The 12,636-nt window shown below is 39.7% G+C and overlaps 1 protein-coding gene across 15 annotated transcripts in view; it reads left to right on the top strand.

The window, feature by feature from the left end:
* The window catches only part of ARHGAP15 (Rho GTPase activating protein 15), a 557,102-nt gene that overhangs the window by 395,392 nt on the left and 149,074 nt on the right, over positions 1 to 12,636 (top strand). For 12 of the 15 annotated variants that reach the window (XR_013228114.1, XR_013228112.1, XR_013228111.1 and 9 more), the window contains one exon: positions 10,502 to 10,636. Coding sequence is in view for 6 of the 15 variants with exons in the window: in XM_077320154.1 (XP_077176269.1) it covers positions 10,502 to 10,636 (135 nt within the window). In the remaining 9 variants the exon portion in view is untranslated. Of the gene's footprint in view, positions 1 to 1,133; positions 1,462 to 4,906; positions 5,058 to 10,285; positions 10,418 to 10,501; positions 10,637 to 12,636 lie in introns of those variants that run through there. The other 3 variants (XR_013228110.1, XM_077320155.1, XR_013228116.1) reach the window with 3 other exon arrangements.

The following is a 12,636-nucleotide window of genomic DNA, read 5'->3' as shown; positions in this document are numbered from 1 at the left end:
TGTTCCCCTCTATCTGCATTCTGGGAATGTGCCAATGAGTATCTGAAATGAGCTCCTGTGCAATGTGTAAAAACCTTGCAAACTTTAATGTCCTGCCTGGTATCTCCTACCTCCTTGCTTGCCAAAACCATCATCTCACATAAGCAAGCAATCTCAACAGCAGTGTCAAATCTGAAAGGAAATGGCCATTGAGCTTCTTTTCCTTTCAGAAGATAAAGAGAAGTATAGCCGTTACATAAAGTAAATCCAAGTAATGAAGAGAGTTGCTCTATCAGTGTGAATAAACTTGAATAAAGTATTTCAGTGACCTCTTCCAAACCAAAGATGAACACAGGAATGAAATTAAGACTTAGTAGCAAGTTGGAGTGCAAATCCTTTAGTTGATGAGAGATATGGTCTGTTTGAAATAGTTACAGTTTGAGACTTTACTACAATCAGCGGGTGGAGACTAACATAATCCAATTAATTCCAATTCCCCTTTGTGGCAGTAGTAAAGTGGTTTCTGATATTGTAAGTCCATTGAAGTCTTATCTTTGGTCAGATAATCCAAAATGGATTCTCATTATGAAATAGTCATTTAGAAAGTTGAAGCCAACCAATTGTGTTTTGCTTTAGCAATCTAAAGTTATATCCCAAATAAACATATTTAGTGTTTTGAAATAAAGTTCTCCAGTTTTCTGCCATCATCTTATTTAGTTGATTTATTGCTTCAGTTTACCTCAGTCACTAGGTCCAACCCTACAGATAAAATCAGGCTAAAATTCAGAAACTGGCTGTAAATTCTATTCCAGGTCTTTAAGGAACTCACATACAAAAATCATGGATGCTGATGGTTGTGGGTTTTCCAGGCTGTATGGAAATTAATCAGGTATAATTTAGCCTGTAACTGTGGCTAGCACTCTGGTTCTCTATGCCTTTACATTTGTCCTTTTGATCCCCCCCCCCCCCCCCTTTAGGCAGCAAGGCCATTTAAGCCTCCTATATGGATAGATTACAATGCTACATTTTTGCAGAAAGTCACATGAAAACGTGAATGCCAAGTTAAAATCTTACAAATGTGAATAGAGCAGCTACTTTTTTTCTTTATCTTTTCCTGTTGAATCTTAATTGCAATAATTTGTTTTACCCTTCAGGGAACTTCATGTCTGGAGTAATTCCTGACCCAGGGATCACAAGCAGACAGTGAATCAGGTTTTGGATAAGTCTGCCAAATATTATGAAACATTGTGTCCTATGAAAAGACCATTGACAACATGGAAACAAAACCTTGAAAGAGATAGCAATGAAAGAACTGTATGTCAGGATCCGAGAGCCACCCTGCTTTCATTGGAAAGCCCATTTTAAAATGACAAGGAGCATGGAGATATTTTTGAACCGTGGGCATGGACATGGACAAAGAGACACTGTGTTGCTCTAACTCCACTTCCTCTCTTGAAAACAGACTACCACCCTGATCAGAAAGTAAGGTCATTCCATATTTTTAGTTTACATGGTTATCTGTATTAACTGAATTTTGTTTATAAAACAGACAAACTGTGAAGGTTAGTGGACATAAAAATAAGTATAGACTGTCAGAACTCAGGTTTCTTGTTTAACAAGGGTTTCTAACCTCACAGATTATATATAGATAGGGATTATATATATATATATTTTAAAAATTATTCTGAAATATTTCTTTGCCTTTCCAGAACAAGGCTGCAGCTTGCAACAGCATCTCAAACAAGCAAAAACCATACAGTCAGTAATAACCATTCAAATAAATAGCAATGGTACAAAATTATAAATCTCCCTATGTAGCAATTGGAAGGAGAGGGGAATAAATAATAATAAATAATGTCCAGAGTGGTGAATGTCAGCAAAATAAAACACAACCAAAGCCAGCAAAAAAAGTCTACAAAACTCTGGCTCAGACTAATGAAAACCAATAACACGCCCAACATAAAAACATACAAAAATGTATGAAAAAGAGAGGCAGATGACAATATAGAATGGACATATTACGGAGATTAAAAGGGCCAACTAATAAGCCAAATGGTGGTCAAGATAAAAAGCAGACCACAATGTCTCGATCTGGTATTTAAACTGCAAAGGAGTAAACACCAAGGGGATTTCCAGGGTAACAACTTTGAATAAGTTCTGTTTCCAACAACAACATCTCTTGCCTGTGTGTGTGTGTGTGTGTGGTGGGGGGTGGGGGGTCAGCATACAAAGCAAAGTTTTGGATAAAGACTACAACAGGTATGCTGGATTGGAGGGGATCCGTCAAATGCCTGTGTGCAAGTCTATTTAAATGCTTTAAAGGTAGGGATCAGTATTTTGACCTGTATTGAAAAAAATATAGAGTCTGCCAGTGTACATCTTTCAGTATCATGGTCAAATGCTCTTTATCAGGGGTGGCCAAACTGTGTCTCTCCAGATGTCTATGAACAACAATTCCCATGAGCTCCTGCCAGCATTGTGCTGGCAGGGGATCATGGGAATTGTTGTCCATGGATATCTGGAGAGCCACATTCTGGCCACCCCTGTTGATATGGAACACCTGACTGCAACCTGGGGACTTTGTACCAATGAAAGCTCCCAAACAATCTTTAAGGGCAGGAATCAAAGCTCGTAGCAGGAGCTATTTGCCAAGGGAAAAAACTTGAGTTTTTGACTGTAGACCAAGGTCAAGCAGTACTTCTGTGCTGCAAACTTCCTGTTCTAGGGGAAATAAAACTCCATTGAAAACAGGCTATGAACATCATCACAGATATGTTAGCTATGCAAACATATCTTCCTCAGTTATCCTCTCCTAACCATGAAGTGATTCTTGTACCTTTTTCTAATCCTCGGTGCTCCATGCTCAGTTTGAGGACCAAGCCAAGCAGGGCTGAGTAGCCACAGTTACTAACTCTTTTTTATTTTTCTTTAAGTAACAAGATAATGATATAAAGGGGAGACAAAAGAGAAAAAGAATAATATAACTGGTTATGTATATGAAAAAAGATTACACCTTACTGAGTGTATGGAACAGGGAACATTTTTCCCAACGTCCCCTTTGTTATAAAATGCACCTGTGAATAAGGTGTTTGTTTGTTTGTTTATTGGACTTGTATACCACTGCTTCCAGCAAGATGACTTGCGGCAGTTCACAAAGAAAGAAACAATGTAGAATAAGTCACATCTAAAACATAACTTAAAGCAATCCCCAATAATCTTAAAAACAATCCTCAACATTGTAAAAAGGTGGTATACTCTATCCACTAATGAAACCTCTGCTCCTATATTGGACCATTGGGCAGGTGCTGATAGTAATATTGACAGGCAATACACAAATAGATGCCATAGCCCGGGTTCCATCCAAGAGCCCTAATCCATCGGCCAGTCTTTCTCTCCTCTCTCTCTTACAGAATTAACGTCCGACCTCTCTCTGAACAAGCGGGGAAAGTGGGGAGAGTTATAGAATAGATTGCCATCTTTTTATTGTAATAATGGGGTATTTATGGGATTTTAGGTGATTTTACTTTGATTTTATATTTTATTGTGAACCACCATGTGACCTTTTGGCAAATGGCGGTATATAAATCCAATTATAAATAAATAAATAAATAAATAAATAAATAAATAAATAAATAGGGTCCCTGGTGCTGCCTGATACTACGCACATGGACCAAGAGAAGCACCAAGCAGCAGATAGGCTCAAGGTTTCACGTCGGTGTCAGAGAGTGGGAAAGGGCAGGCACCCTTATTGTTGTTGTTGTTGTTGTTGTTGTTATTATTAGATTAGATTTATTTCCCGCCACTCCCGAATCGGCTTGTGGCGGGTTACATGTCATAAAATCCCTACTAAAACCCCCAGCATATTCAGTGCACAGATCACTCATTTTGCCCCCATCCTTTTACGTGCGCTATAGCAAACTTCATTTGTATGACCTGCACTGGATACGACTCACTGATGGCATTGTGCTGTCCAAACCATTAATGTTAACCTTTAAGAAAAACTCAGTCAAAAATTAACAGGTAAGCTAAGATGTTTTCCCAGGAACATTTTAAATGTCTCTGTATTTTTACTTTAAAGGATTGATGGTGTATAGTAGAGGCAAGAGCAGAGGCAAAGCTCAAACCATTTATGAATGACCCAAGCTGTCCTGTGGATGAAGATCTTGAGCCAAATCAGACATTGCTTAAACATGCCTATAAAATTTCCTATCCTTGGTTAGATTTATAAGAACTAATCCATTGGTAGGATAGTCTTTTCTTTAAACTACAGCCCACTGTTAGAAGCTCTGCATACATAAAATTACTTATAGAGTTGGGGTGAAGTTGCTACTTGGGAAATGAATTCTGTTTACGCATAAAGGCGAGGAAGTTCAAAGACACTTGGATTTTGCGTGAAGAGCCAAGATAATGAAGCAAAGGAGGTAGACAATCCTGTGGAAATACAGGGACCCCCCCCCTCCAAGTTGGGAGTGAGTATAATGAAGAAAGGGACAAAATAAACCTTGAGGGGCTCAAAAGTTTAAACTCCTTTTCACAGCCAAATCCTAGATCCACTGCTACATGCTGCTGCAATCCTAGTCTTAAAATACATGGCCATAATCTCTTATGAAGGGATTGCAACCAATTGACAGCATAGCAGGGCAAACATGCCCCAGCTGCCTTGCACGAAATGTTGCTGTAGCTATGTCAGCACAAGCCACTCTGAGTGCCAGGGCAGCTGTTTGTATCTATACAATCAGGGTGCTGGAATCACTGCAGGACAACTATTTCTGGCAGTGTCACATTCTTCAAATGGTGAGCAGAGAAGGGGCAGAGTGGATAAGACTCTGATGGCATGATAACCAGTGCCCAGCTCCTTCATTCATGCTCCTGGATTTCTGCATCTCCATCTCTGTATAGATAGCCAAGCAGTGGCAGCCTAGCAAAGTATAACTTGAGTTGGCGGCTAAGCACGCCTCGCAATCCTTTTGAATGACGGTTGATGTTTTCATGGCGCTCTGCTTCTGAGCCGCTTGTGGTCTGGTCGACTCTAGTGGACTTCTTCATGCAGAAACAACGGCAGAGTTCATCTCTGATCGGTATGACTCAACGAGTATCAATGGAGCCACTCCAAGAATGAGCAGGCCACAGTGTAATCTTATTTCCCCCTAACTCCAATTACGATTTAAATTAGCAGCACCGGGTTTTTCCAGCTTGCTCTCAGGTCAGTGAACTGAAGTTTCAGAGAGCTGCGATAAACAAAAAGCCTTTCAACAGGCACAGAGCATGTGCTTTTTTCGTTACAGTTATTTGCTAATTTAGTGCTGAACACCATGGAAATGGGGTATTCTGGCATAGATGTGTACATAGGCAATATCCTTGCATTAACTTCTATTTACGGCTAAATGCCATTAAGCAGCTGCATCCGTTTTCTTTTCAGTAGCCACACTTTTGAACCACTGGATATGAATAGTCAGGGGAAAATAATAATTGTGTTTCTTTATAATATTGGGGGGGAGCAATTATCATTCACATTCCCCAACAATATGTGGCTTGGCTCTTTTGCTTGGGTCGTCTCCTTTGAAAATGCCTTTAGTGCAGTTGCATCTTCTTTATTCCTGCACTCTGGTTATGTTCTCTGCATTAAGCCGGTTAATATTTTAGACATTTATATTTGTAAAATCTCGAGGTAGGAGATTTACAGGCTGCTATGGTGGTGTGGAAGCATAGATGCTAGGACTAGCGAAACCTAGGTTCAAACCTCCACTGTCTAGATGCCACACTGTCTTTGTTATGAAGGTAAAATGGAAGGGTAGGTGCACTGGGTGTGGTACTCTGGAATTCCTTAAAGAAACAATTAAAAAATTGGCATACAGCTGTTAAGAGTTGTAAGCTAATAACTAAACAAAGCCTTCATGTTCTGAGATAATACTCTAGGCCAGGGGTAGTCAAACTGCGGCCCTCCAGATGTCCATGGACTACAGTTCCCATGAGCCCCTGCAAGCGAATGGGAATTGTCGTCCATGGACATCTGGAGGGCCGCAGTTTGACTACGCCTGCTCTAGGCAGTATATTGTGGAAGAAAATAACAAGGATTAAACATTTTCATCTTCAACTTTCAAGCTTTCAGATATACTATTATAAACAGATTGCCAGTAGATGGACTTTGTTATGAGGCAATATGGTAGTTTTTGCTCTTTGGCTTATTTTTGGTCATATGATTCATTGACAAAGGCCATAGTTCAGCAATGATTCTTTTATTGAATTTTAGTGGGCTCTTTTTCCCCAAGACAGCCTATTGGTCACATAGGATAATCCATTCTAACCTAGGGTTAGTTCCTCAATAACTCCTGACAGTTCAATGAAATCAGAGTCCAGTAGCACCTTTAAGACCAACAAATATTCCCTGGCATTTAAGGAGTTCATAGTCTGAGGAGGAGTCCTTGCACTCGAAAGCTCATGCCCTGAATAAATCTTTGTTGGTCTTAAAGGCGCTATTGGACTCTGATTTTATTGTGCTACTTCGGACCAACACAGCTGCCCATTTGAATCTATACTGACAGTTTAAGATATTTTGCTGCCTGAGACAGAACACAAAATACTGACGTCCAACTTCTACCCTTATCCCTATCCTATGACTGTTAGGAGGAATTGTTACATTACTATGACCTGCATATAGTCTACTGATAGATCCTTATAGCTTATCCCACATAGCAGAATCCAGGACATTTTTCAGTTTGGGAAAGTAGTACCAAGCTGAATGGCCATTTGCCCTTGTGGGAATCTTGATGGGAACAAAGTGCTAAACAAAAGATGCAAGGACATGAAGAGAATTTTGTGGAGAGCCCAAATGAGGCAATAAGGACCTTTCCTCCTTCCCCTGCTGCAAAGTGGCAAATTAGAGGGAATGGGCAAAGCATTGCAGCAACAGGCTATCTAGGCACTTGGAAAGGAGACAGTTCAGGAACAGCTTAGAGTAGTTCTCCTCTGCCTCCTGAAACACTGCCCACTGTTGTTGTTGACACCAAGGAGGAGAAAAATCCAAAAATCTCTAGCTGGAACGCACCCAGCAAGGAGGCAACCAAAGAAGAAACAGGATGAGGAGCAAGAAACCATCATGTTGCTCCTTAAAAGCTACCATGGGGTCATTCATAATTCCTCTCCAAGATGGCTCTAAAGAAGCCAAGGAGACAAGCAACCTATGGCAAAAGAAACCCAGAAGAGGAACTAATAGTCTCAATGTCTAGAAAGACACAATACAACAGACCACAACTGTTTACTTAGAAAATTTACAGTGCAATCCTAAAGAGAGTTACACTTTTCTAAACCAATTGACTTCAATGGAGTTAGGAATTGCACTGCTTGGAATTGCACTATTACCAACTTGAGGTACATTATGGTCTCTAAGGCCTATTATGCACGGCCGCTGAAACGGTGGCATGGAGAACGAGGAGGAGGAAGAAGCGAAGCAAACCGATTATGCACGGGACGGAACACAACGGCGGCAAAACCCAGAGTATCCGATTATGCACGCAGATACTCCGGAGTCGCTTCTGGTTTCGCCCTGGTCCCAGGAAGCTCCACTTTCTTCCGCATCTCGCTAATGTGGCTTTTTTGGCGGCATACGTTGACTCTGCACCCGGTTGCCGCCTGCAGCGTGCATAATTGGTGATTTTAGCCACCACCCATTCCACCCCGAATGCAGACTTTCCACTCCGTGCATAATGGGCCAAACTGAGACCAGTTTGGGGATCCCAAAATGGGTGGCTAAGATGCAGTGTATGCAGATACACATGCTATAACCTGGCTAAGTTATGATATACTCCATGTTATTGCAAAGGAAGGAGGGGTGGTGTTAGAGTTTTCCCCAGCATTTTATACTTGAAGGAACCCTTTCTTGTTTTGGCCACAAGCCAATCTAACCATTTTCATAAGGCTGCCAGTCCTGGGGTGGGATCTGGGAACCCCCTGGAATTATAGCTTGTTTCCAGGTGACAGACACAAGTTTCCTTGGAGAAAATGACTGCTCTGGAGGGTGGACTTCTTAGCATTATATTCCACTGAGGTTGCTCCCTACCCCAAATCCCACCCACTCCTAGCTCCACCCCCAATATCTCCAGGTATTTCCCAGTTCCGAGCTGGCAGCCCTAGCCTGAAAACAAAAATTAAAACGTTACTTTGAATGGGCTGATGTGTTGCTGTTTTTTAAAATGTGGTTCTTTCCCCCTCCTCCCTTTTTTGGCATACTTCCCTTATAACAATTTTTAAAAGACACTTTATTGCTTGAAGGTAAAACGACATCTTATATTTTCAAGATAAAACGTTCCTAACACATTTCCTTGAAGAGCTGAGAATGGTGCAAAAATCTGGGGAGATAATTCTTGGTAAAGTCTTAGAATCATTTGACTCTTGATGTTTAAACAAAATGCAGGGGGGACCCTCTTTCCAACCTAGGGTTTTGTTTTGTTTTTTAAGGGTTTCTACTGCCGGCGCTACAGTACTTATACATTTTCGAAATGTGTTTTAAGCAATAAGTTGTACAACATTTTTAGAACATGTGTTAAGCTATTTCTCTAAGAATGAAGCTCTTAACAAAACATAAGCACTCTGCATGAGATCTTAGCAGCAAAGTGCTTAAAAGATAAAGTAAGAATTGGTACCATGGGAAGAACACCAGCTGTAGAGCACACAGGTCCATTATGAGAAGCATGGTAGTGGGTAGGGAGAAAATGATTTAATCAGGAGTAAAACCAATTTTATTATAAGGGCACGCAGGGGGTGTGGCACCATAGTGAGAGGGACATTTCAAAATATCTGACAGATTTCAACAATGTGAAACCCACCCAGTTCTTTAAAGTGACAGCAAGCCCCACCAGGTCTCTCTTTTTGATGCTATTGTGAGCAGATAACTGTGTAAAAACTGGCCTCCTAAAACACTGTCTATTTTAATGGTGTGTGTGGGGAAATAAAAGACTAATTGTTGAAATGCAATCAATCACATTTGATCTTGGTATTCTAAGAAAATACCTTCTAATTCAATTTCAAGAGTGGATTGTTTTTATGATGATGAAAAGGCGTTTTTTTTTTCAGGGTTGGGGGAACTGATGCAAGTATGCTTTTGATTCAGAACAGCCACCTTTTATTATCAATATATATCTAAGAGAAAGGCAGTAATTCACAAAAAGAAGTTATAGTCACCATTTCCCATTATGCTTGGCTACTTTCTACCTAAATCTATATTCCTCCTTGGTAGTTCTCTTCAAAAAGAAATACATATTAGAAGAATTTTGATCATAGTTTATAGTTTATTTCTTTCATTACATTCCCCCCCTCCATCCTCCGGGTAAACAAGATGGCAAAGGTTAGCATAAGCAGTGACCAGGCAAAATAAATATGAGGCACAGGCAAAAATACTTCAGTTGGATTGGGGAAATGTTTTCCCTTCAGGTTTTCTGTTTAAAATATCTCTGAAGTGATACCATCCATTTGGGAGTTAAATCTCTTTATTTTATTTATTTATTTATTTTTTGAACAAGTAATTCTGCTAGACTTCTATTCCATTCTGAAGTGACAGGCGTTTTCACTTTCTTAGTTTTGTCAAGTCTGTGATTCCGTCGCTTATCACAGCCTACTAATAATAATGCCAGATGTTTCTAATAACTACTCAAAGAAAAGCAAAGTAATAATCACCCAATCTTTTTATTAGATTTTTTTTTTGCCTTTTTCTTGCTTTTATATTTAAATTTCCCAGCTCAGCCAAGCTTTTTTTTTTTTTTTGGCGGTGGGGGGAGCAAATCCGGTTTGCAAACATTTATGATTTGTCTTTAGTGTGTTATCATCTTCAGCAGCTTTGCATAGCCTAGGTAGGCCAACAGGGGTCTGTCTAATATTGTTGCTGGGCAAATCTACCTCTCAGAGTTGAAAAAGAAGCAAAATATTTTTGAAGCAGTAAGGAAAAATTAATATCTCCACCCCCCACACAGAGTAGTGAATTCCTCACTGACATTACATTCAGGCAAAAAAAGCATAAAAGTGTTGCCCATTATTCCCTAGTACACAGGACAGCTAACACATGTAAAGCAATAACTCATTTTGTATTGCCATGGTTAGCATATGTCTCATGTTGGCTCAGCAAGGCCTTTAGGCCCATCCCTTGAGCTGGTCATCACTGACGACTCTTAGCCCCTCGGCCTTGGAACAGAATAGCTTTGAATAATGTTGAGCAGCGATGCTAAATTTTTTTCTACTGATGCATTATGGGAATAAATGTATCTGACACACTGTGTCAATGCTACCGTCTCTTTGTGCCTCTTGCTTTTTGGTTAGCTGCATTCCTACAGATGGTATTCCATTGAAAATGTTCTCTTCGTACAGAAAAAAAGGGGGGGAAGGAAGGGGGAAACCCGTGCACAGCACCAAACCTCTAGGTGCAGAAGGCTGTTAACGGTTGCTGATGATAGTAGGCAAACATTAACATAATAATTAGTGTCTTGTAATTGTTTCATTAAAACCAGTTGTTCCATTTCTCCTCGTGTTTTCCCAGAAGAGAAGCTGAATTTGGACGACAGCCAGTGGGAGGACATCCATGTTGTCACCGGAGCACTCAAGATGTTTTTCAGAGAGCTGCCTGAACCACTGTTCCCATACTGCTTCTTTGAACAGTTTGTGAAGGCAATAAGTAAGTACATCACATACAGTACCAGTTAATTAAATAGCCTATGTGTATGTGTGTTTTTTTAAAAGAAAATGTCCCCAAATTGTAGAGAATATATCCCAAATGTTGCTGTACCTGCTCCTGCCTTTTTAACTTTCATTTCTTATTTCTGTTTCTTCCACATTTGTCTATTAAATCGTCTATTGTAGAAGAGTAAAGTACACTGCGAAAAATAATACCATATTGCATCCCGGTTAGGTCTGTTGTGATCATCATTCATGCACCGCAAACATAATTCTGTTGAGCAAGATTAATATTTATACTATAGAGTTTATAGTATATGTGTTTATGTCTTTAAAGGGTGGGATGAGAGTTGAAATTTCCATGTGTGATATTATTACCACAGCCCCAAATTCCAGTACTTATTTTTGGATACCAATAATGTAATGCCTATGTGTTCATTACATGATCCTTCTAAATTCTCTTCTTTTTAAATTTTTTGTCAACTTGGGGTGCCAACTTTTTAGCCAGACATTGCAGCTGTGCGTTTAACATTGGCTTGATCTGCAGACAATTGCAGATGTTAACATGCTTGCTTTGAAATGCTTGATCTGCTGAGCTGATTTCGTTGAATCAAGCTGTTTATAAAAGGCACAAGAGCAGGCCAGGTTGTTTTCTTCTGATCCATTGTCACAGATATTGCAAGATGACAAGCACTTCAAAACAGCGGTACAACTTTCAGGATTGCTTCGAAGAGATCTTTTGCTTAGTGGTGACAATTGGGAATGGGGAGAACACTTACATCAAGGAGGCTGATTTAACTTTTCACTTTTTTATATTAAAAAAAACTTTTTAAAAATGAAAACTTGCAAGCCTAGCAGGAGCTTAATTAAAGTCCAATAGAGAAAAATCTCCAGGAAAAACAATAAAGCACTTAGGGATCTGTTCTCCGATTGATGCGCATGCATTATTGCCATTACCGTTAATGAGAGTTGTTTGCGCGTGCACATCAGTCAGAGAAGCTGGAAACCTTAATGTGCTGTTTAATTTGATTTTATGTTCATAAAAGTCTTTAGGTTTAACGAAAGCTCTTCATGGCTAGCATCTCGTATAACAAAGTTGAATAAATCTTGCGAAATTCTTCCCTTTCCTTCTTGGCTGCTTAGAGAGACCCCATGGTGGTTTAAGCATGCAGCACAATGCAGACATGCTGAGGAATTGGTCTCCTTTGGAGGTACAATCCACTCCCACCTTCTCCCTTTTTTCATAAAGACAAATAGGACAAAGAAGGCACAGGGCCTTTTGGGCTTCATCTCACATTTCAGAATTCCTGTAATTATCTAACAGGAAAACAATATAGCACAAACAATTCCTTAGTGTGCTGGCTGCAGCTTTTGTGTTACACCTAAAATGAGGAGATCTTCATTTGAAGTTCTCTCATTGCTAACATACACTTCAGGTGGTTCCCTATGTACCTGTTATCTCTCCTTGAAGTGCTGACTCTTCAGGCCTTCAAGGGGATGCAGTTAGTTCATGGAGCACTACACAATGTTCTTTTTGCTTCACATCTTCTGTAGGTAACTCAGCACTCAAATGTTAAATGGACTCTCTGCCTTTAATCTCTTTCTGATGTTTAGACAATCTCTGTATAACATTACTCTTTTGGGGTTTAAATCCTTCTCTCTCCCTTATTACATAGTCTCTTATTGTCTTTCTCTTTCAATCAGTCTTTGGATTGTACTTTGAGAACAAAGCAAAATATAAACAGCAGAACACTATCATTATTCTACAGTCTGTTCCTTCATGGAGAAATCCTATCAGATTTTCAGATAACTGAATAGATTATTTTTAATGCGCTCTTCATTGGCAAGGTAGAGGTAACAAACAATAAACAAGTGGTTTTGATTTTGGAACAATAGGGGGTAGAGGGTAGCTCATTCAGGCATTCGTATCAAAGTATGACAAATAAATGTCCATTTCTGCTCAGTGAACTATTTTTAATTCTTAGTACAGTTCTGAAAGCC

Source organism: Paroedura picta, chromosome 2, assembly GCF_049243985.1.
Source record: "Paroedura picta isolate Pp20150507F chromosome 2, Ppicta_v3.0, whole genome shotgun sequence".
NCBI lineage: Eukaryota > Metazoa > Chordata > Lepidosauria > Squamata > Gekkonidae > Paroedura > Paroedura picta.
Note: the sequence above shows the minus strand (reverse complement) of the source record. Positions and strands in the feature narration are given on the sequence as shown.